The sequence below is a fragment of the Phalacrocorax aristotelis genome, chromosome 9, assembly GCF_949628215.1.
Source record: "Phalacrocorax aristotelis chromosome 9, bGulAri2.1, whole genome shotgun sequence".
In the NCBI taxonomy this organism is placed as follows: domain Eukaryota; kingdom Metazoa; phylum Chordata; class Aves; order Suliformes; family Phalacrocoracidae; genus Phalacrocorax; species Phalacrocorax aristotelis.
Window position 1 is genome coordinate 10,992,998 of NC_134284.1, and position 22,124 is coordinate 11,015,121.

General features: G+C 37.9%; 1 protein-coding gene across 16 annotated transcripts in view; it reads left to right on the top strand.

The window, feature by feature from the left end:
* MIPOL1 (mirror-image polydactyly 1) overlaps positions 1-22,124 on the top strand; it is a 201,633-nt gene that overhangs the window by 66,030 nt on the left and 113,479 nt on the right. For all 16 annotated transcript variants that reach the window (XM_075103412.1, XM_075103414.1, XM_075103421.1 and 13 more), the window contains 3 exons: positions 3,959-4,088; positions 9,230-9,263; positions 9,523-9,693. In XM_075103412.1, coding sequence (XP_074959513.1) covers positions 3,959-4,088; positions 9,230-9,263; positions 9,523-9,693 — 335 coding nt within the window. The remainder of the gene's footprint in view (positions 1-3,958; positions 4,089-9,229; positions 9,264-9,522; positions 9,694-22,124) is intronic.

Below are 22,124 nucleotides of genomic sequence, written 5' to 3' on the forward strand. Positions count from 1 at the left end.
CAGAGCAGTTGGTGACTAAGTAGCTGGATCACTTTTTTCATTGGATCAGGCTTCAAGTCAGTGTGCCAGTGTAGGGCTAGTATTTTGCTGAATATGCTGTATCCTGAATGGGGCTTAGGAGCCTGACTTGTTACTCTCAACTAATTTTCGCCTAGCATTTTTAAGCAGCATAGGGATGATAATCTGGACATTCTTTACTCTTTTTAATATGGAGAATTTTTGTCACTTTCTCCTGTAGACTTTTCATTGGACAGTTTATATTTCACATACTTTCCTAAATATGACACACGGTGTTTTGGTTTTCTGCTGCATTGCAACCCAAAGGTGTATGTTTTTCAGTGGCTTATTTGAAGAATCTTGTGATCCTTACGGTCCTGAACTTTTACATGTGACTCATCCATAGTTCAGTCTGAATGGTGAACAGTATTGTTAACAACATCATACTTTAGATTACCTGCAATTGTGTAATTGTGTAACGGTAATAATATCCCATGTAGTATTAAATAAAGGAATTTGTAAAATATTAAACAGAGTCACAAATGTATAGGCATTGGATAACAGAAACATCTAACCTAAATTTAGCAGACACTTTGGCTGGTAAAAGGAATCAGGTGAATTAGCCTTCTGTAGACCATCAAAATGAGTTAGATGAAGGCTTTAAGTATTTTTTAAATTAGTAATTTCTTGTGGTCAGTGTCAGTATTGCTACCTGGTATTGAAATGCCATGTAGCTAGGTATCTTTTTTTCCCCTTTTTTTTAAATCCTTTTTTTAAACTTAGATTACTGTGGCATCTTACATTCTTTCCTACCCTCTCCCTAATCTGTTTTAATATGAAAAAATTAAGTTGCAATATTACTTTCAAGAAACAGAAGCAAAAGCCAAACACTTGTCATTGATATGGAACTACTGTAAATTTTTTTAATGTAGTTGGTGAATCTGGTCATTGGGATATTTACTCCAGTGCCTTAATATAGTGGAAGGATAAGAAAATAACAAGAAAGAGTTGCTCAGTTTAAGTTCCTTTTCCATAGCCAACAGTTAAAAGGTAGTATTTTGTAATGGACCTTTGGGTGGGCGAAGAGTTCACTGTTCAAGGCAATTAGCCTCTGGCTGTTATCAGGGGTGGTAAGATTTGAGATAAGCAGGATGTTTAAGTAACTTTAAAAATCACTTTTTCTGAATGTTTTCATACTGTTATATATATATATTACTTTGGTTTAAGGACAAATAAGCAATAATATGGTTTTAAAAAGCCCGTATAGTCATTATTACCACTGGTTATAGTTCCTCAGAGACGGAATTAGATATACCAAAACACAGTCCCTCCAAGTGTAGTTGTATGCTCAAGACCCACTGTAGCAGTCAGCAAACTGTGGTTTTCCGTGCTAAGATGAGTATGTTATAAGGTCTGACAGAAGAAGGGAGGCACTCACAGAAGTTAACTAATCTGGAAACTAATTAACCCCAAAACAGTAATAAATGCCAAAACTTCAGTTATTTTAGACAGCTTTCTATTCATTCCGGCAATAGTTTTCGTTACGAAAATTGCATAATGTTTCTACTTGCAGCTCTATGTAAAGGGTTCTCTGGGCAGTATCTCTGGCTTGATGCTAGATAAACTAACATAATTTACTGGGAAAAAAAACAGTAAACAAATATATTAAGGTACAGAGAGGTAATAATTACCGTGCATCATTAAAATGGTTGTGTATTCCAGATCCAACCAGGACATAGAGGTTGTATTGTAGTTTACCCAGGTAGTCAATGCTGAGGAACTAGTTCCCCTGCTATCACAGGTCTCAGCAACCTAAGTGGAAGTCTGGTGAGCTGAAACGCACAGCCCACCCCATACAATTTGTCCTTATTCTTGCTGAGCCACCTACCTTTGCAGGTATCGGACTCATCCTCTGCAAGTGCTGCAAACTTATTCCTGGCTACTAATCTGTGTGCATGCAGTTTTGCAGCTGCTTTATTCATGCTTTACTCACACTTTACTCACGCTTTACTCATGCTTTTCCATTCCACATCAAGCAAAGTTTTCTTGTTGCAAACAGGGCAAATAGATCTTCAAGAAAAAAAGACACTATTGTTATGGAACAAGTAAATACTTGAAGAGAAGATAATTGAATCAGTGTTTGTTAAATTTTCTGTACATTTCAAGATTTGTGCTTCTGATGCTGAATTTCTTGTTGTTGTTGTTGTTACACCTCTGGCCTGATGGCTAAGGTTGCAGCTCCTCTGCAGATTTTTTGTGGGAGGACAGGCTGCACTCCCAGAAGTGACATTTAGACTTTCCCTGTCTTTTTCTGTCCAATCTGCTGTTACCGTGCAACCTTCTGCTAGACCAGCAAAAAATGCTTCCTTACTCCTCAGTAACACTCTCATCCCCAGCTTGAGGGCAAGAGGATTGCTTTCCTACCTTGAACATCTTCCTAATGCACCTCTTCGTATTGTTTTCTGTTAATCTCACTCATCTCACATCCCTGATTATCTGAGCTGCTTGTACTGAACTTACTACTTTCTGTATTTCACTTGGTTGGGGTGTTTTGGGTTTTTTTTGATACTGACAATGTGTATTTTGTGCCAGTGATATAGCCGCTACCAAAATGTACTACTGTGTTCCTATTGTTCCATTCTGGGAAGAACCACAGGGAGTTTTATATTATATCGCACTGTGAAGTTTTTGAACAATAATGTACAAAGGTGAAGTAAGAGTAAACTAACCTATGAAGGCAACAAAGTTGATGTCAACTGAGGCAAGAATGGAGGGGATAAAAGCTCTAGCTTAAAGTGGAGAGGAAGCCTTTCTTTGAGATCTTAACTTAATGACTTGAGCAGTGGTTCAGAGAGGAGCAGAGTTTTGAAGGGGGTAAGGAAGTCCAGCAGCAATGGCTTAATAAAGAAGGTTCTTGAGAAAAAAGTTTACAAAATTCAAAAAAGTCGGTAGTATGGTGTTAGGAGGCTGTGGCTAAACACCAGTTTGGCAGGCTAGAAGGGAAGCATGGAGAATTCTGGAACCTACAGACCTCAGCTGAGATTTTTGGAGGTGCCTGTGACAATTGGAGAAGGTATAGTCATCTGTCTTGGAGTGACAGCGGTCTTACTATGGCATCCTGAAAGTCCCTAGACATTTTGACTGCAGGGTTTTATGATGACTGTGAGGAGAGATTTGCAGTATTGCAGAGGGAAATTATGAAAGTATGAATAAAGATTTTAGTGGAGGCAGGGTCGAGGTAAGGATTCTGGCGGTGTGCCAGAGATGGTGTTAGACATATTGACAAGGGAGAGGCAGGAAGAAAATGTAAGCTTGAGATGAGGAATGACTTGAAGGTGTTAGTTTGCTCCCAAGGATAGACAGTAAATCTTAGTTTATTGGCACCTAATGCTCCAAGGTCCATGTATGCCGTAACAGATAATATAACAATATATTACACAATAAAGTAAAGGCTTGGCAGAGAAGGAGATATGCCAGCTGTGCCACTCTTGTGATATCAGAGGCAGACTATGAAAATATTAGAATTTTTAATATTTAATATCAGTGTGCCACCCTGATAGGAAGCAGTGTGATGGTAGAAATAGTTTTAATGTATCACTACTTTTAACTTTATGTCCTAGAAGAAACCTACTAGTGTCTCATATGATTCCGAGCTTTAAGAATTACTTTTCTACTAAGCAAGATTCAGAATGCAAAGCAAATCACTTCCTTGCCCTGTTTGATTATACAGGGCTGAATTTGAAAACACCTAGCTTTATGTTATTCCTTAAAGTAGTCATTTTAGCAATCAAGAACAGTTTAGTATTGTGTCTGAACAGTAACATAGACCTTATCCAGAGTAATCTGAGGTCAGTGGAGAAATGTTGGTTTTAGGAGATGCTGGCAAAGGCCCATGTAAGTGCATCTAATACTGTCTTTCCCTGTCAAACTTGTTTGATAAACACACTGGTTACTTTTGCAGCTCTGGTGGAAGAAGTTTATTCTGCTCAACGGGAACGTGACAAGGCTGTCATGGCAAGGCTTAGGTTAGCCAATGAAGAGAGAGATGAAGCATTTCTACGAGTCCAGCGTTTAGAAGAGTCTCTCAAAGAGTGAGTATACATTTCCTGCCCTGCGCAAAAAGGTTGTTGTGTCAGTCTGTGACTGTCATAAACGGCTTGACAGTGGTTATGTAGGAAAACTTAGCACAGACCTCTCTATGGTGAAATACCAGGCTAGTGCAGTCTTACTGTGCTGTTGGTTAATTTTGTTAGCCATCCTGTAAGACTGTATTTTTCTCTGGAGACTGAGAGCAAGGTGAATAATTTTGATCACAAAAATTAAAAATATAATCAAAAGCCATGGTATTGATTTATTCAGGGATAAATAAGGCGAGTGCAACATTTTATAGGGATCTTTTGACACAGAGTACCAGAATGTCAGTCAGAAGTTGCAATGTATAGGAAATCAATCAAGCCTTTAAGCCCACTAGACATATCCTTCAGCAGAATTTCTACTAATGATGTGGGTGATGTAGTAAAAATATATGGGTTTTTCTTATCTTTAGTGTAGGAGCAGGTTGTAAGGAAATAAGGGTATAACTAATACTTCATAGAGTTTTATGTCTGCCGAGTTAACAAAACAGAAATAGGCAATCTCATGTTAAACAAAACTGTTAAGTCAGGAGAGGAAGATCAAGAACAGTTTATTTTTTTACTTTGGGATATAGGCAGCTTTGAAGCTACGGTTTGTCTCTCCATGTAATCCTTCTCTGCGCAAGTTGTGCTCATCTTGGTTACTGTCTATGGTAGTCCCCCAAAGTCTAGAGTGACTGAGAAATTTCTCCTATTTTTGTACCAAGAGAAATACAAAGCAGACTGAGAAGTTTTTCATGGCAGGAGATTGAAGAGGTGCAGTTGTTAGTTAACTAAATGGCGGGCAATTGTGTTTTGAATAATTGATTCTACTAAGAACACTTTTGCCTCTTTATGGCAGAAAACCAGTCATCGTCTTTTGGGTATTTTTGTAGGTAAAGCCAGAGAATGTTATCTAAATAAATTTCAGTAGTTTGCACATATTTTGTGCACCATTACTCTGTGGAATTTACAAGTTGTTCGAGTTTGTCACAGCCTGTATGTATGACTCAATAGCAAGATTAGGAGATTCCATTCCCACAAGAATTAGTGCACAATTTGTTAGGGTAAATGTCTCTACAGAGCCCATTGTAGGTGTGCGTGTATCTGAAATCTTGCTTTGAGCAGCAATCTCTGAGGAAATGTGCTCACGCAAGCATACACGTGCTCTAAATTCCCTTAAGAGGCATCATAACAGTGAGCCTTACTCCAGTCTTTCCAATTTCTTCTGTCACTCTTCTAATTTTGTACGTTCCAAGAGTAAAGAAAGCAAGAAAGCCTTGTATAGCCCCAAACATCAGATGAAACTGTATATAAGCTGTTAGCATAAACTCCAGATCTTTGGAGTTAAAGTGCTCAAGTCCAGCAGCAAATTGTTTATTCTGGTTGACAGACCTAGTCAATGACTTTTGGATTTCTGGAAGGAATCACAGGTTATTAAGTGTGTGAGAGGCATATTGCTGCTTTTTCTGCAGCGGAATTCATAGACACGTGTGGCACGTCTTGACACACGTGAATCCCTCAGAACACTATCACTTGTTTTCCCTTCAATGCCTTCTATCTGCTTCATTCACGTACTGGAATGGAAGTTGGTATGGAAGACCAACTTAGTTCTAAGCAGAGGGATGAGAAAAGAGAAAAAACTCCATTTCTTGGAGAACATGCATACTACCTTCCCCAAAAGAATGTTACTGCAGAAGGCACTGGATACACTGGTGATGACAAAAAAGATACTTGCTCCAAGGAGAGGGTCAGTAACTTCCTTGGCTGATAGCTTGGAGCCAAGCTATTATACCTTATTGCTATAATTTACAGAATAGCAATCGTTGCTGTCATCCACTTGGGTGCTCTTTCTGATGCTTTATAAAGTGACCTGATACCCTGATGCCATTCACAGTCTCAGAATTGGCATAGATTTCCCTGTAGAGAACACCACCCCAACACAGGTAAAAATTGTGATGGGTTAACCAGCTACTGTTGGTTCAATACATGATATGCATTCCTCTCTGCCTAAACCAGTGAGCCATTCTCTGTAGTGAGTATCTCTGTATATTCTGCAAGGGTGCAGGTCAGGCTTCTATGTGATATTTGCTGTCATGACAGCCAACACCAGGTCACAAGACTGGGGAAAAAACCAACTGAATTCAAAACAATTGGCTTTGCCAGGCCGCATCCATTTGCCCAACCTGACCAAGATCAAGCTGACCACAGCTCTTCCATGACCCATATCAGTCCTCTGTGTGACAGCACCTTCTAGATAATGTGACATTTCTTGCAAAAAGAGCAATGGTGTGGTACAGGGAAACATTTCTTGTTGTGATTATTGGTTTGGGGTGTTTTGTGTTCTCGTTTTTGAAGAAAGTTCTTTGCTGTTTTTGAAATCTTTGAGCGTTACAGAACCAAGAAGGCAGAATTGCCTCCATCAGGCTTAGCTGCTTTTCTTCTGGTCCACTTATTCTAAGCTTACAGGATTCTTATTCATGCAGCTGTACACATTGCGAACCAGAAATGGTTGAGTGGAGCCAAGATTTCTGCTGGAACACCGGCCTGGCTCCAGCACTCAGGCTTTTCAGAACATTGGGCATCTTTACTAGCTGTGATAACATCTAAGCTGAGGTGACACATGTGTTTCTCTATCTGCCTGGATGACTGGCATTTTGCAATGGGAAAAGCAAGACAGGACTGTGACTGAGAAGAGTCAAATTGAGGTGCTGTATTCTCAGAAACAGAGTCAGCACTATGAGGAAATTACTTTCCTCAACTTCTCTATTCTAAGTAGTTTATTACTGTGACTGAATGGAAATTTTTTTGGAGTTCACCTCACCACTCCACTAATCCTTTGGAAGGAGCAGAGGTGATGGGATGAGCCATGATGGACTCGGTTTATTTTATTTAATTTTGGAGTTTTTTTCTGGAATCTTGGAAATTTTCTGACTACCACCCTTAATATTTTCTTCCTGATGGTGGTTGTTCAGAAGGCCAAGTTCTCCATCTCAGACATGGAGCACAGAGGTTTGGCTTTTTTTAAAGAACATTGGCCACTTGGGCCACACTCGTCAAGTCTTAGAGCACAGGTCACTCCTTCCATCTGCTTTGGACTTATTCCAATCAGAGATCTTTACAAGAGGGCAATATCGAACAGCCTGCCAACCTTTATCAAATACTTTAATGCTTTCTTTAAATTAGCAGCTGGAGCAATTCTGTTGTCATTATTTAACTGTAACGACCAAAATTCTTTCAGTCCTGTGGCCCTAGGGGTTACGTTAGCAGAATGTGTGTAGAAATGGGGAGAAGAAGAATCCTTGGTTACTGCTGTTTAAAGTCAAGAGAGATCTGAGGGTCATTTATTGCTTGTGCACTGCACGGGGGGAGGCAGCAGGGCAAATACACAGCTCTGGATGCTGCTTTTTAAAAAGTACTGTCACCTAAGGAGGCGTATGTACACCCGCAGACAGATTCCTTGTGCCAGTAGTATGCTGAAGGGCTGCGCTTATGGTATAAGTACCTGTTCTTTTTCCCACCCCCCCTTTCTCCGTAAGGTGTCTTTCTTACCCAGCCTGTTGGTCGGCTGGGTGATTTTGTTGACCCACACTTTTAGCAGGGTAGAAGTCCTCTGGAGAAGCCAGGTCAGTCCTGCCAATTTACTTTGACAAATACCGTTCCTTTCATTGTGAATACAAACTAGCTGGAGATCCATTTTTAAGTCCCACATGAAGCAGCGCTTAGAGCAATTTGAAAACCTAAAGCAGGAACTCTACAAGGAGCCAAGTCAAGGAACCAGCTTTGAGAATTTGAACTTATTATGTGTTTGTTATTTTATGATTTGTGTTACTTTATGAATACAAGTCAAACACAGCAAAGGTTAGCTTTCACTTTGTTTTGTTTAGTTCTGGTGCTGACTGTATGTGTTGGAGTAGCTACTGCTTGTGAATTCCATATAAATATACCAGCTGTTGTAGACTGGTAGTACATTCTGATTTATTTCTTTTTTATTTAAAGAATTAATTTCTGTACTGGTTGATTTACTGTGCCTTAAATACTGATGCCTGGTAAAACTTATGCTATAATGTAAAAGGTGCTAGTGTGCTGTCAAGTGCTCTGTGATGTTTGCTAGCTAAAATCTTGGCTTCAGAGCAGCACCTGTCACAGGACTGTGAAAAAGTGTGTGTTGCTGTTTAGTAGATATTTAATGGTACTATATCTGTCTTTTAAGATATCATACGCTGGTGACAGACCTACTTTTAGTAGAAGTCACCATTAAGTAAGTAGCAATGGAGTGGTAAGGTAGCTTTAATATGCTCATTTTTTCCAGAAAAGAGGTCTCTTCCGTTTTAAAATACACATAAGTGTTTTAAATAGTATGCTGTCCATATAACTAGCCTTAGGTAAAATAAAATGCATACTATCCCATTTATTAGATTTTTGTGCTATCACTCACTGCTTTTGCACAGCCAGTGTTCAGTGCTGTATGACTAAATTCCTCATATCATCTTTGTATTTGACAGGTCAATATATGTTCTGTTGAAATAGAAAGGGAGGAAAGCGCAGGGGGGGTTGTTCCAGAACTAAATAAGGGCCTTGCAGAGAATTGGCTTAGCTTGCTATTTTATACAAGATACAAAATAAAAATATTTTTAAGGAAACTTCAACTAGGTTTTTTTCTTCGTTTTGGAAGAGAGACAAGGAAAAATGATTACTTTAAAATGAAAAAAAAAATCTCCACAGAAGTCCAGTCCTGTTTCATTTGGGGTGTAGTAAAAACAACAAAAATACAACATCAGGTAAAAGTTGTAAGCCCAGAAATAAATAAAATAAGAGCATCAGTCATTTCTATCACTGGGGAACTTTCTTCATCTAAGCACATATGAACAATTGATCCTTGTAGTCATATATAGCAGTAAACATTAATAACTTAACAGTCTGAAGTCAGTGCTGAAGATATGGAGCATTATTGAAAGATGGAGTCGAGCAGGTGGCACTTTAATATGTTCAGTGTCATGGTTGACTCTAAAGACTAGTAGAATGAAATTACTTGAGGTTCTAAAGATTTAAAAAGCGAACTCATTTTGCTGCACTAAGGAAATGCTACTGATCAGGCTTTCTGTGTCCCTTTTTTCTAGGCTAGAAAATATTAACCCTGAAGAAAATGACATGGTAAGCCATTCTCTGAGGAGATTTCTTGATGTCAGTCTTATATCTTAGAGGCTTAAGTTCAATTGAGTGGGTTTCAAGAACTAAGATGTGGGAAAAAGAAGAATTGACACACTAATAATGTACATCTTTGCTGCAATATGAAAATTCAATAACTTCACTCAGTCAATTTACAATTCACATGTGCCTATTAATTAAAACCCTATATTAAATAAAATATATTAAAACTTCATGTCTGACTAACATATAATGCTGTTGGTAGACATTACAGGAATTACTGAACAGAATAAACAATGCAGACACAGGGATAGATATACTGAAGAATGGAGCTATAATTCTGAACCGAATACACAGGACCAAAGAACGTAAAAAGAAAATAATAGCTGAGGAAATGAATGCAGTAATAGAACAACGGGATGCTGCTTTGTCTCAAGTAAGTCTCTACAAGTCTATAATCCCTTGATCCAAATGTCTTTTTTTCTTTTTTTGTCTTTTTTCTTTTTTTTTCTTTATTTTTGGGGAAGAAAATTATTTAGTTTACTTTGTTGAAAATCTCAGAGGGAGCTCTTCTAGAAAATGGCTGATTAATGATCAACTGTTTCTTCGTGGTACTAGTGCCCATTGAAATGGCATCAATGTGTTTCATTAGAAAAGTTATTTTTCTATTTTTTGCACCTGATCACTAACTGTCTCCTTTTTTAAAACAAAGTCGTTTTCAATGTATTGACCAATCTAAAAAGCTATCAGGGGCTTAGTTTTGCTGTATTGGTGTAAGGCATTGGTTGACAATTAAGGACTCAAGGATTTGTAAAGGGTTATATGTGTCAGAAATATACGTTAAAGGAAGGTAATGGTACCACATGCAACAATGCGAGCAATTCCTCCCTTTGTTGCTTTACATTCAGGAGATAAGAATCAGCATGTGGTCCCTGGCTCTCAAAGTCTTACACTTCTGCTACATGACTTGAAAGAACCTAAGGTCCTTTTTCTGTTCACATCGCTCATTCCCCACAATTTCCTGTTTTCACAGAACAATATTGTCTTCATTCTCTTCACCATGAAGGGAGTCTCCTTGCTTTTCCCATCTCATGGAAGAGTTTTTCTGTTGTTTTTTCTTTTTTTCCCCTCACGGTTTTCTTTCCTAGATTTTAACCTAGATTTAGCTCAATAGGAGCAGGCTCTAGGGAGGAGCAATCCGAGTAGGGGATCTATCTCCTGGGAAAACACAAGATTTCAGACTTGGTGAAACTCCTTAGGTATTCATGCCTGGAAAGAAATTTCGTCTGACTCTTCCAATATTGAAAATTTAGATTTTCAGTGTGAGTTACCACAGTTAGCCCACATCTAATTAATTTCTATTAGATTTAAAGTCAGGTTTGTGATCTTGAGTCCTAGTGATAATGTTGATTGAAGTTATGTTGTATTGAGAAGTCTCCTCATAAAAGAGTCCCTTCTACACACCCTGTAATTTTCACTTTTTTGCAATAGTTTTTGCTTTCTCTCCTACTTTAACCTTGAAAGCCCCATCTGCCTGGGGCTTAAAATATTTTGTGTGTCTGCAAAGGATGTTAATGTTGGAAGATATTAAAGGTGGACCTTTACTGTTTCAGTCTACTTTCTTTTGCTTTTATAATAATGATGAGCAACTTCACTACTGGGAAACATCCAACAGTCCTGCCAAAAGTTTATGTCCTTTCTTCTTTGCACAGAGCATTTGCAAAGTGAGCAGCTTACAAGAGAAAAGCTTTCAGCAAAAGAGAAGGATCTTTTGATATTTTTATTTTTGTTTTGTCAGTTTTTGCTTCATTGTTGAAGTGGACTTTCAGGCATACTTGAACCATAAAACTTTTATGAATGTCAAAAGAATGTCGTTGTAGGGCATTTTAGTATACTTTTTAATTGAATGGATTTTTAAGCTGCCTGTTAAGGAGTAATCTTTTCCAAGTAATCAGCTTGGAAAATAAAGATAATTATTTTATACAGTAATAGGTTAAGTGCCACAACTAGCAAAGCCATCTTAAGGTCTGTCAGCAAAAACCACAGGTAACGTTCAGTAGAGAGTGCAGCTGAAAAATTAAATTAATAAAATAATAAATCCCCACCAAATGAAAATGTAAATATTTGGTATTAAGCCGTACTACTGTGATACTGTTTGCAATTTATAAACCATTGTTTTAAATTAATTATTATTAATAGAACTCTATTGATCAGGTGTTGTGTTTTCACATATGTGATACTTTTACAGCTATAATTCTTGAATCTAGAAAATAGGTCCTTGGAATTGAAGCTACCATTTCAACCTGCATTTCTCACTTGGTGGTTCCTTGGGAATTCATACCGTACTTGAATTATTAGTAGTCTTTTGTTAACATTGCAATAGCAGTAGTTATTACAGTGCTAAGAGCAAGAACAATAGGAGAGGGATTCTTACATTAGACCACAAAGGGACTAGATGTAATTCAGGGGATGTATATGCTTAGTATAACAAATGCAAATTATTGGAAGTTAGATCTGAGGTTGCCTCAGGCATTCATAACATCTGCAAGTTAAAATATTTTTCTTTTTGGTAGGGGTGACATCAAACATGGAGGGGATTTGGATTTGATGAGAACAGATTGAGACAAACAGAAATAGAGTAAGCCATTAGCGTGCTGTGGCTATCCTCTGGAAAGGGTATTTTTAAAGATCAGAGGTCACTGGGCAATGGAAGCTAAATGCTTCGTGACACATTGTGTGAACACCATGTTGCTCTGTTCCTGCTTGCTGTTGTGTGGTGCTGGAGACAGCAGCAACATCATCTGAGTGACCACCATGACTGGTTCCATATGACAGAGAACTGCCTATATGGTAATAAGGGTTTGGACTGACTGTGTTTAATGAAGCTGCACCTGTTATCCTTCTTTATGGTTTTCTTCACAATAGCCTGGCATTTGACCATCGAGCACGGTGAATATAAGTAGTATCTAGCCTTTTGGGTTTCACTTGTAGGATTTCTGATTTTGCAATACTCAGTAAGAAACAGTAACAGAAAAGCCTTCAGAGCTCGAACGCATTGCTTTGATTTCAAGTAAGGAATAGGTTACATTCCTAGGGAATGGACATTCTATAAACTGTGTTTCCTATGACCAAGAAAATACTGATGACTTTCAACTAGTCTTTGAAATGCAGTTTTGCAATACTTTTTCTGGTAGTTACACTATTAAGTTGCATTTAACTGGACTGCTATTGCAGCATACTCAACAATGGTTAGCTAGTTGTGATTCTTCTATTTGACTTTTACTTGAACAGTTTTTTTATTCTTCAAAAAATGAAGAGCACCGTCCATGTCTTGGAAGGGTCATGAAAATGGTTTTTTGAGCTGTAACACCCAAGAATCTCTGCATATTTTTTTGAGATTTCAAAGGTGAATGGTACTTCTTACTAGGAAGCAGATAGAGGCACTTCTATCACTGTATTGAGCTGTGCATGGCATGTGTATGTAATCTTAGATCATTCACTAGATTGCTGAGCAAATATGCAAACTACTTTTTGTATGTGTGAAAACAAATAAAATGGTATAAACTCAAATATTTGATACTACTTTTAGTATGTATTTTCAAGTGAATAAAAAACAAATGAAAGCATGGCTAAACATTGACATCCATCTTCTCCTGTACCAACACCCTTAAAAAAACAAACTCAACTGTTTGGTTGTATTTGCTAAGATATGTTTGTTAGTGAACAGATATTGTACTATACTGGGGAGCTTGAGTCGGGTTTATGACTGATCCTCTGAAAGGAAAATGGAGAAAGATGCTGACTGTCATGAGAAATAAAACATCGGTTTCTTGTCTGTAATGTTCAGTTTTATCTTAACCCGTTCAAGGAGAAAACTTATTTGTCCAGTTGCTCGTACTAAAGTTCTGCCTTTCTTCAAAAATCTTTTGTGCTTGAGTAATCCAACCAGTGACAGACATTCAATAAAGATAACGTATGGCGTAGTCACATTGTGTGATCTTCGTGAAATACTTTAAAGAAGTGGTTTCCAGCAGGAGGCAATACAGTGCAGTGTGTCTCAAACTAGCAGCCACCTATTAACCATATCACACCTTATGGACAGGAATGTTAATAAGATTACACACATACAGGGTTGGCAGCTGAAGCTAAGGACGTGAGTAAGTCATTACAATTACTTTTCTTCTGGTTTAGAGAAGAAAGGGAACCTTTTAATTGGTACAGCTTGAAGGAAGTGATTTTTTTAAAGCTAAATAAGAGATGGCTTATAGTTCAGGAGATCATGTATTGGATAGGTTTTCAGTCCTAACTTTCATTATGTAAATTTTTTAATTTAATTGGGAACAGTCAGTTCTATACAGAGTTTTAGATATTAAAGGTGTAGACTTTGTTGTTAAGGTAAAACAGTGGTTTCATGGCTGGCAAAGTATCGTCTGTAATACACTGATCTTGAAGCAATAACATAACTGGCAAGCAAACCTGGTTTTACAGCTTTGAATAGTTTGATCACATCCTGCTGTGCAGGAACATGCTTATGACTGTTCATGTAAAAAATTGGCGTGCACCCAGTTGCTCATCTGAAGCAAGTTTAAGTACCTTTCTCCATTTTGAGGCACTGTTTGGCAGCAGGCAGCGCTTTATCGTCATTGAAAACAAAGATGAGAAATGCTACGCTTGACTGCCCATCATTATCAGTTTCGACTAATGACTAATAACTGATAAATGCCTGTACTTACGACAAGGCAGCTTCTTGCTAACTTTTTTTTTTCCTTCTGCTTAAGCAGTTTCTCTCCTTTTATACCAAATAACGTGTAGAGCTCTTGTTATCTGTTGTTCACAGAGCATTAAGGCATTCTCTGTACACATGAGTGAACAGGTCTTATTGAAGTAATCAACCCAAGAGCTGTATGAAGTGTAAAAACAAAAAAAGCATTTGTAAATGAAAAAAATTACTTAGAGATCTTGTGCCCTTAACTGGAGAATACTCAGGTAACAGGTTACAATGCCTCATGGCTCTTTTATCTTAGGATAGAGGTGATCCCTTTACAACCCAAGCCACAATTTGGGATGTTATTTTTAGTAATTTGAATTAGCAGTGCAGCTTTAAACTCTGTGTTTTGGTACCCTTTGACACTTCCTGGTTAAGGATACCAGTCAAGTTCTTGGTTGGCAGGAGCACATTTGACAGTGTCCTCCTAGCTGCTCTGCCAGGATGCTTCCCCTACTACCTTTTCCCTTTTGCCACTGGTATTTGGAAACAGGAGGAAAAAAAGTAGGACGTGGTGTTCACAGTTGTTTGTGAACAAGGCAGTGCTGTGGGGTACTGGTGATTTTGGTCATGGGTTTATTTGAGAAGGGAAGTGAAGGTAAAGGAGATGTTTATTGTAATTTGAGGATCCAGGGACCATACTGGTCCACTCTCATGCTGGTTTCCTTTGGGCAGGTAACAGCAAGTTCCTGTTGCCCTCATCTTTCTCTGAGAGGCAGCAGATGGTTAAACAGAGAGAGATGAGCTGTCTGCAAGATGCCCTTTTGCATGCAAATGCAGTCCAAGTCCTGAGAGAAGGCAATAGTGATATAGAATCAAATGTAGACCAGATTTAAAAAAAATAATTTGAGATTTAACATTAAAAGTTGCACTGTGACTGCAGGGATAAAAGAAACAGGAGTTGGAGAAATGGTTGTCAGTTTTGTTGGTATTCACATCAGTGGCCTCTGGTAAACCTCACAGATGTCTCTTCTTTGGAGGTAATGCTGAGTAAAAGGGATCCTGAAGAAAGATCACAAAAAGCCAAGTTATACAAGCAATTGTTCTGATCAGCAGTGTTACTTTTCCATTTGATTGTGTTGCACTGGAATGGTGCTTTATAATGTCATATTTCATTTCCTGTGTACCTAAATAAAGATAAATCTTTGAAAGTTAGACTAAATCCATGTTTTAGAAAGCCCAAGTTATTCTGAACATAGTTAAATCCATGTTTTCTTCACTGCTTCTCAGAATAAACCAAGTGAATCTCACTGGTTACAGAATTTTCAAAGCTTCAAACAGAGCCATTGACTGCTGGACTTGGGAGGCATGGGGTGAAACTTTTGGGAATGATGCTGAAGAGCATCAAGAATCTTTTGCGTCTCACAAAAGGGGAGGTTCTTCCCTACTTGGCTCCTTACTTCTTCTAAAAACAAAACCAGCTTGAAAAATTATAATAATTCTTTACTTTCTGAGATGATTAGGTATGCTTTGACTCCCTACCTCAGATATATTTGTGCTAGTTGGAGCATGAATATTTTCCAGGGGAATACTCAGTTAAATATTTGGCTACATTCAGAAGGTGTGTGAAGTGTTTTTTTTCTTCTGAAGTAGGAATTCTAGTCCACTGGAGGCTAAAATAGAGGGGAAACTGGCCAAACAGAATCCTCTTGATGTCTTGTGTGTTTTCTGATTTGCATAGAATGTTCCCCAAAAGAATCACACCTGTTCAATCTTTCATCGTGGCGCTCTGCTTTCTTTGATCACTATGTAACTCTCAGTTCTCAAGGTATTAAGAAAGCTGAGGAGAGGTGAGGTGTTGAGACAGTATGATAGGAGAAGATTTGGGGACACTACACATCTGTGTCTGTAGTGTCAGTTGGTCTCTTGCAGGAGAGGTAGTGATGTAGCAGAGGTTGTGATTTCTCTGTAGGTAGGTATCTGTCAGTAGGGCATGAAACTCCCTTTGATTTCACTGGAGTCAGAATTCCACTAGTGAGAGGAGTATTTTGCAGCTAATGTCTTAGTTTGACTTCAACAAGGCTTTGGTTGCATGAGGTCTTGTAGTTTTTGAGTTAATGCTTCTCACAGCTGGGAGTGCAGGTCAGCTGGTAGGTCATTAGTGGGAGGGAGAGGAGGATCTGAAGGAAATTACCCTACGGAGCTCTTAGCCCAAACTTTTGTATTTAGTCCATGAATGCTAAGTATGAGTAAATATGTAAATGTTAATGCAATGGTTCCTTGAAGAGAGGGATTACGGTTTGAAGTTCTGAAGCAAATTTTTAATTGATACTACATTTCCCCTTTTTACTGCCGTAAGGTTTTGGCTGAATGATGCCCTGAGACACATCATTGTTTGCATTGTTAAATCACCTGTTGTTCCTCTGCAAACAGTGTGTTGTGCAGAATTCAGAAATACATGTCTGCATAGTATTTGAGGGCATGATCAAGCTTTGTGTCTCTAATTGTAAACTTTAATGAATTTCTACTTGAACATTCATCTTCTCTTCAGTACCTAGAAACTCCTCACCCCTTTGAAAATGACAGTAAATTTGCATGCAAGCTTGTTTGATTAATTGCTATTTGACTCATCTATCATGGTGCTAAGCTCTGGGTTCACACAGCTTAGACTTCCAAACCAATTTCTAGAATTAATTTAAATATTTAATGTCAAAACCCTAGGATGAAAGAGAGAAAAAATGTTTTGTATGCTTATTGATCGCCTGTTTCAGTAGCAACAATCCATAGAGGAAATTTCCAGTGTGATACAAGCAGAATTCAAATAGTATCTCCTCTGAAAAGGAGACCAAATCACTGCGCATAAAAACTTCTATAGGTACCAGAACTACTGTAGAGGTACCTAAAGTTTTCCACGGTACTTAACACTGCACAGTTTTAAGTTAGGTACGGAGTGTTGAATCAGATTTCAGTTTGCTTCCCTGTTGGATGTCTCTGATTTTCTTAAAAATTAAAAAAAATAACTGTATCAGTGTGTTTCCTATTAAAAGCTGTTTTCTTAGGCAACTTTCTAAGAAATCTTTCTGCAAAAAATACTTTGTTATTTTGGATACCTGGATGAGTTTGCATAAAAATTCTTTTGATAGATGACAAACAGTATTTTTGTGTTTCATATTTATATTTAATGTGGAGTCTGAAAATATGTCTGACCTGTGTGTTCATTTCCCTCCTTGCTTTCACCCACTTGCCACTTCTTGAGTGTTGCAACTTTGTGGTGGATTATGTCTGTATTAACAAGTCACGTGAAGGAATAGGAATGGCTCTGGAGTATTAAATAGTTCTCAGCATCTGACATCCACATTAACAAGTTTCAGGGTGGGTGGGTGTGTATTGCTTTTTTTGTTGCTTTTGTTTGTTTTTTTTTTTTTGCTTTGGACTGTAGCGAAGTCCTACAAACTGAACACTCATTTTCATCAGAATGCACTGGGTGTGTTTCTTGAGTGCATCTTTGAGTTTGCCTTAATCAAAAAAGGAATCCAGTTCATGTTCTCAGATAGCACTCCATGCTGCAAAACAAAGCATAAGAAGTAGAGATAGGTGAGAGAAATTACAATTGCACCCCCAGTGCAAAGTAGCGTGCAAATTGTGTTTCTTCAGTGAAAATTTCTGAGTCATTGAGAACTTATGATAAAAGTTCAAAGCTTCATTATTTATAATTATAGAAATGGAAAAAAATCCATTTAATCCAAGAAAATATTTTAAAAATTAGTTACATTAAAGCTCTGCTAGGGTATTACAGGATGAAGGATAAAAATGAGATGTCTTCAAGAAGGAGAATCACATTTATTGATGAAATTTTTAAAAAATTAGCTAAAGGGAAGTAAAAGCTATTGGTTCATGGAGAAAGTGTTCCAGTGTGTTTGTATTCAGCCTTTTTCCTTTGAAAATTATTAGACTAACTTTATGTACAGGCTTTTCTGGTGAAGATTTTGGACCTGTCCACAACACATAAATGAACTTGGTTCCTTCAAGTAGAAATAGGTTTTGAACTAGTAGCAGAGATCACAAATCAAATGTCACACAGAATGTAAAGTTTGGATTTAACTGGGCAGTGGAGATATCTTCAAAGAATAGCAGCCAAACTCTATCGCTGATCATACACTACCACAACATCAGTAGCTGACTAAGAATATTGTGGGACTTGGAGTTAAGAAGAACGGGTCCCTCCGGAGTCCCTAAAGTGAAATATTGACCTACCTTGGTAGCATTGCAATACTCTCCGCAGCTACCTTTATGATTCAACGTGTGTGTTAAGCGGTGAAGAGAGGTGGCAAGTACAGAAGTTTAGGTCTGGCAGTAACAGAGGATGTAAGGAAAAAATATTGTAATGATGATAAGCAGAAGGTAGATGATTGTGACTGAAATGCAGGACTTAATAAACATTTTTGTTACTTCAATTTCTTTCTAGATTTTTGTTTTTAAACAAACAGGTAACAATTACCACAACAGCAATTTTACCTCTTGCACTGGTCTGGATGTTGTGGCCTTTTATTTTGGTTAATTTCTGGAAGTCCTCCGGCTTGACGAATTTATTTTACATATTCTGGACTAAAGTGTGTAGTGGCCCTGGCAAAAAACGTGGAACAAGAAATTCTGTCAATATTCTCTTTATGAAAGAAAGATTTCGCAGTAGCATTAACTTATCTATGTCTCGCTCACGAAGTATGCCTACGTTTGTTTGTTGTATGGCTTTACTGTTTCGTGCTTCAGATGGTGAGTATCTAGGATTTACCCTCTTTTCCATGTTCTGTTTATTCACTGTTAATTATTTTTCAAGCTGAGTTGCTTGAGAACAAGAAAAATTTAGCTTCCATTACCCTCTATTGCAAATGAAGGACAGGCTTTCCCATTGTGTGTGGTCTGCACGTGATCGTAAGATGCTGTTGTCAGGGAACTTGTTAATGCTTTCTAATGTTAATGTTTTGTTGTCATTCTTTTCAGTAGTGTTTTTAAAGTATTTATTGTGAAGTATGCTGTGCGTATCACAGAATCACAGAATGGCAGAATTTGGAAGGGACCTCTGGAGATCATCTCATCCAACCCCACTGCATGAGCAGGCACACCCAGAGCAGGGGGCACAGGACCGCGTCCAGGCGGGTTCTGAATATTTCCAGGGAAGGGACCCCACAACCTCCCTGGGCAGCCTGTGCCACTGCTCTGTCACCCTCACAGTAAAGAATTTTTTCCTCATATTCAGGTGGAACTTCCTGTGTTTCAGTTTGTTCCCGTTGCCCCTTGTCCTATTGTTTGGCACCATTGAAGAGAGTCTGGCCCCATCCTCTTGACACCCACCCTTCAGGTATTTATAAGCATTGATAAGATCCCACTACATAGTATACACAAAGTCAGTACAAAATATCATGTTCTGATTTATAGTCTACTTTTGTATTGAAAATACTTTTTTAAATTACACAATTTAAATATGTAGAAATACTTAAGGCCCTTAAAAAGCTGTGATTGTGTAAAAAGTATCATACTTTTAGCTATAACAAAAAATATAACAGTGGATGAAGAACGGTATTAAATCATAAAAGTATGACAACTTTTTGCAATTCTGGAATTGTCAGAAATACGAAACACAACAAGTAGCTAATTACAGGATATTTCATTGGGTAATGTACTGATGCAGGATAACTGGAAGTAATGCTTCTGAATGTATACTTTATATTATTGATAACAGAATTGATAACTACCTTTTGAGAGAGAGGGGAATTTTGACATTACCTCTAGTTAATGAATTAGCAGCTATAAACATGTAAATCTACATCTATATTAACCAAAAACCAAAAAAAGCAGAGTAAAGCTCTGTAGCAGAAGAATGACTATGAACACTTTGCACTTAGTTGTCTCATGAGATGACTTGTCACCAACAAGTAAGATTTCCTTCCAAGTCATGTTTTAATCATGATAAGTAATGCATACCTCAGGCAGAGACTGTATTACAGATCCCAGCAACATTAGGAAATGATAGATTTCACTCTTTTTTGCCTGAAAAACCTCTGCTGGCTTGTGTTCAGGACAGGAGTGAACACCAGCCCTCTCTGTGAGTTTACGTCCATCTTCTGTATCTTTCTTTCTCAATCTGTAAGCATTTTTTCAGCCTCGTGCTTGAGGTCCCATTCACAGTCAAAATGTTAGGACTTCAACTGAATCTCAGTCTGCAGAACTAGTCTCAAAAATCTCACTGTGAAAATGAAAACATCCAGTGCCAGCCTCCCAGAAGATGGCACAAAATCATTAATTCCTTGTGCTAAATAGTCATATCAGCCTGCTTTCTACTTTAGGGCTAGTCAGCAGCTGTGTGTCTCGTTACATGTTCTCTTCTGTCGTGTGTGTTGTCTTCTGTGGTATCCAGACACTTCTCAGCAGTAGCCATGCATTTACCCGTTTTGTTTGTTTTGGCAGGCAGGCCCATCACTTTGCTTTCAGAAGTTGTCATAACATTCATCTATCTTTGCGCTTTTCTTAATTTTTTTCTGCTTAGGGTGTCTTACCCTCTACATGTGAGGGATGGAATTGCCAGGAAGCTTTAAGCTGGATGAGGGCAGTGCTGGTAATTGCATGTGTCAGAGGCAGCTGACTTCAGATTTAAGCAGTTCTGCTTTCCAATAACATATCTGAAAGCTTTTAGGTGGCTGTTAATTCAAAGCTGCGTGGTCACTCCTCTTGAGAAGCGTGGATCTGTTTGGGTAGCTAGTCACATTGATCCCTGTAAAACACTTTAGTGAAGCTAAAACTAAATTTTGTTACAGAGGTAAAATCTTCAGATTCAACCACTACTTAATATTTGAAAAGTCTTACTCGTGTGCCAAAATCACGCAGACATTTCTCAGTATTACTGAAGCTGAGCAATACATAATGTCTAATGTGTGTTTTTGTTTTAGTTTTGCAGAGCTTTAGTTTACTTTCTTAAACATTGTGGGGTGTCTTTGTCTTCTATGCATGATTCATTTTAAGCTAGTGCAAAGCTGATTGATTTCTTGATTTTCTAAAAATACTTTTATTCTACTTTTCAGTGCAGATGAGCAAATTTGAAAAGATGCCTGAAATATAAATTTTATATATTTGCTTACACCTAGATCTCTGTATTGGTGAGGAAGAAACTGATTTCACAATAACATTTGAAGGCTTATTCTCAGACTGTTAAAACAATTATATTAATATTGCTTTCAGATAGCTGTGATCTTTAGTATCGACGTTTCCTAAAAAATCATGTTGCTTCCATGGAGAAAGAGCAAATACAACAGATTCAGGTCTTTTATTCAAAAAATGTTTCTCATCCCTGACATACCTGCAGAGCTTTCACCTACTTAGCTGTTTGAGTTTGTTATAATCTCTAGTTTAAGGTAGCTTTTATTGCCCATTAAAGAAGTTTTGGGAGAACATATTACAAAAAATTGAAGAACTGCAACATAAGCAACTGATGGCTCCACTGAGAGTACAGTATTTATCAGGACAAACAGATAGCGTGTGCTATGAGGAGCACCTGAAATCCCATTATTACAATATCAGAATAAAGAGATTAAAAATATATGGCATCTGTATAGTGAGCCATGATACTGTTTTCTTGAATAATGTGATGATATTTAAAAATGGACCAGAAGTGTTCCTGTCCTTTTGTGCATTAAATGCCAACTTAACGTTTAGGCAATAGTCTTGTTTACATATGGATTTTAAGAAAATCCACTGAAGATTATTTGAAAACCAGCTCATTAGAATGACAGATTGTTTACCAAATTTTGTTTTCTTGTCAACTAATATTGGTTACGTCCAATTAAACAAGGTTACACTTTCTAAAAACATACCTCTGTCAGCAGCCAAGTGCCTTGCATATATCTGAGAATCTGATTCCTGATTTCTAGATCTATTTGCAAATCAGGCTGTGAATGTTTCTTTCTAAAATGTCTCCTTTTCATACACCTTTCACGCCTTTACTACCTCCATTCTACTGTATATATTTTCTGAGTACCACCACTGCAGATTATTAACTGGGGGTGGGCGAAAAGCTTTAAACAAAAGCAATTATCAGCTATCTGTCATAGTGTGTTGTGTCAGATGTTTGACAAGCTGTCTCTTGGCCACGGGCCATCTGGTTATAGTGGAAC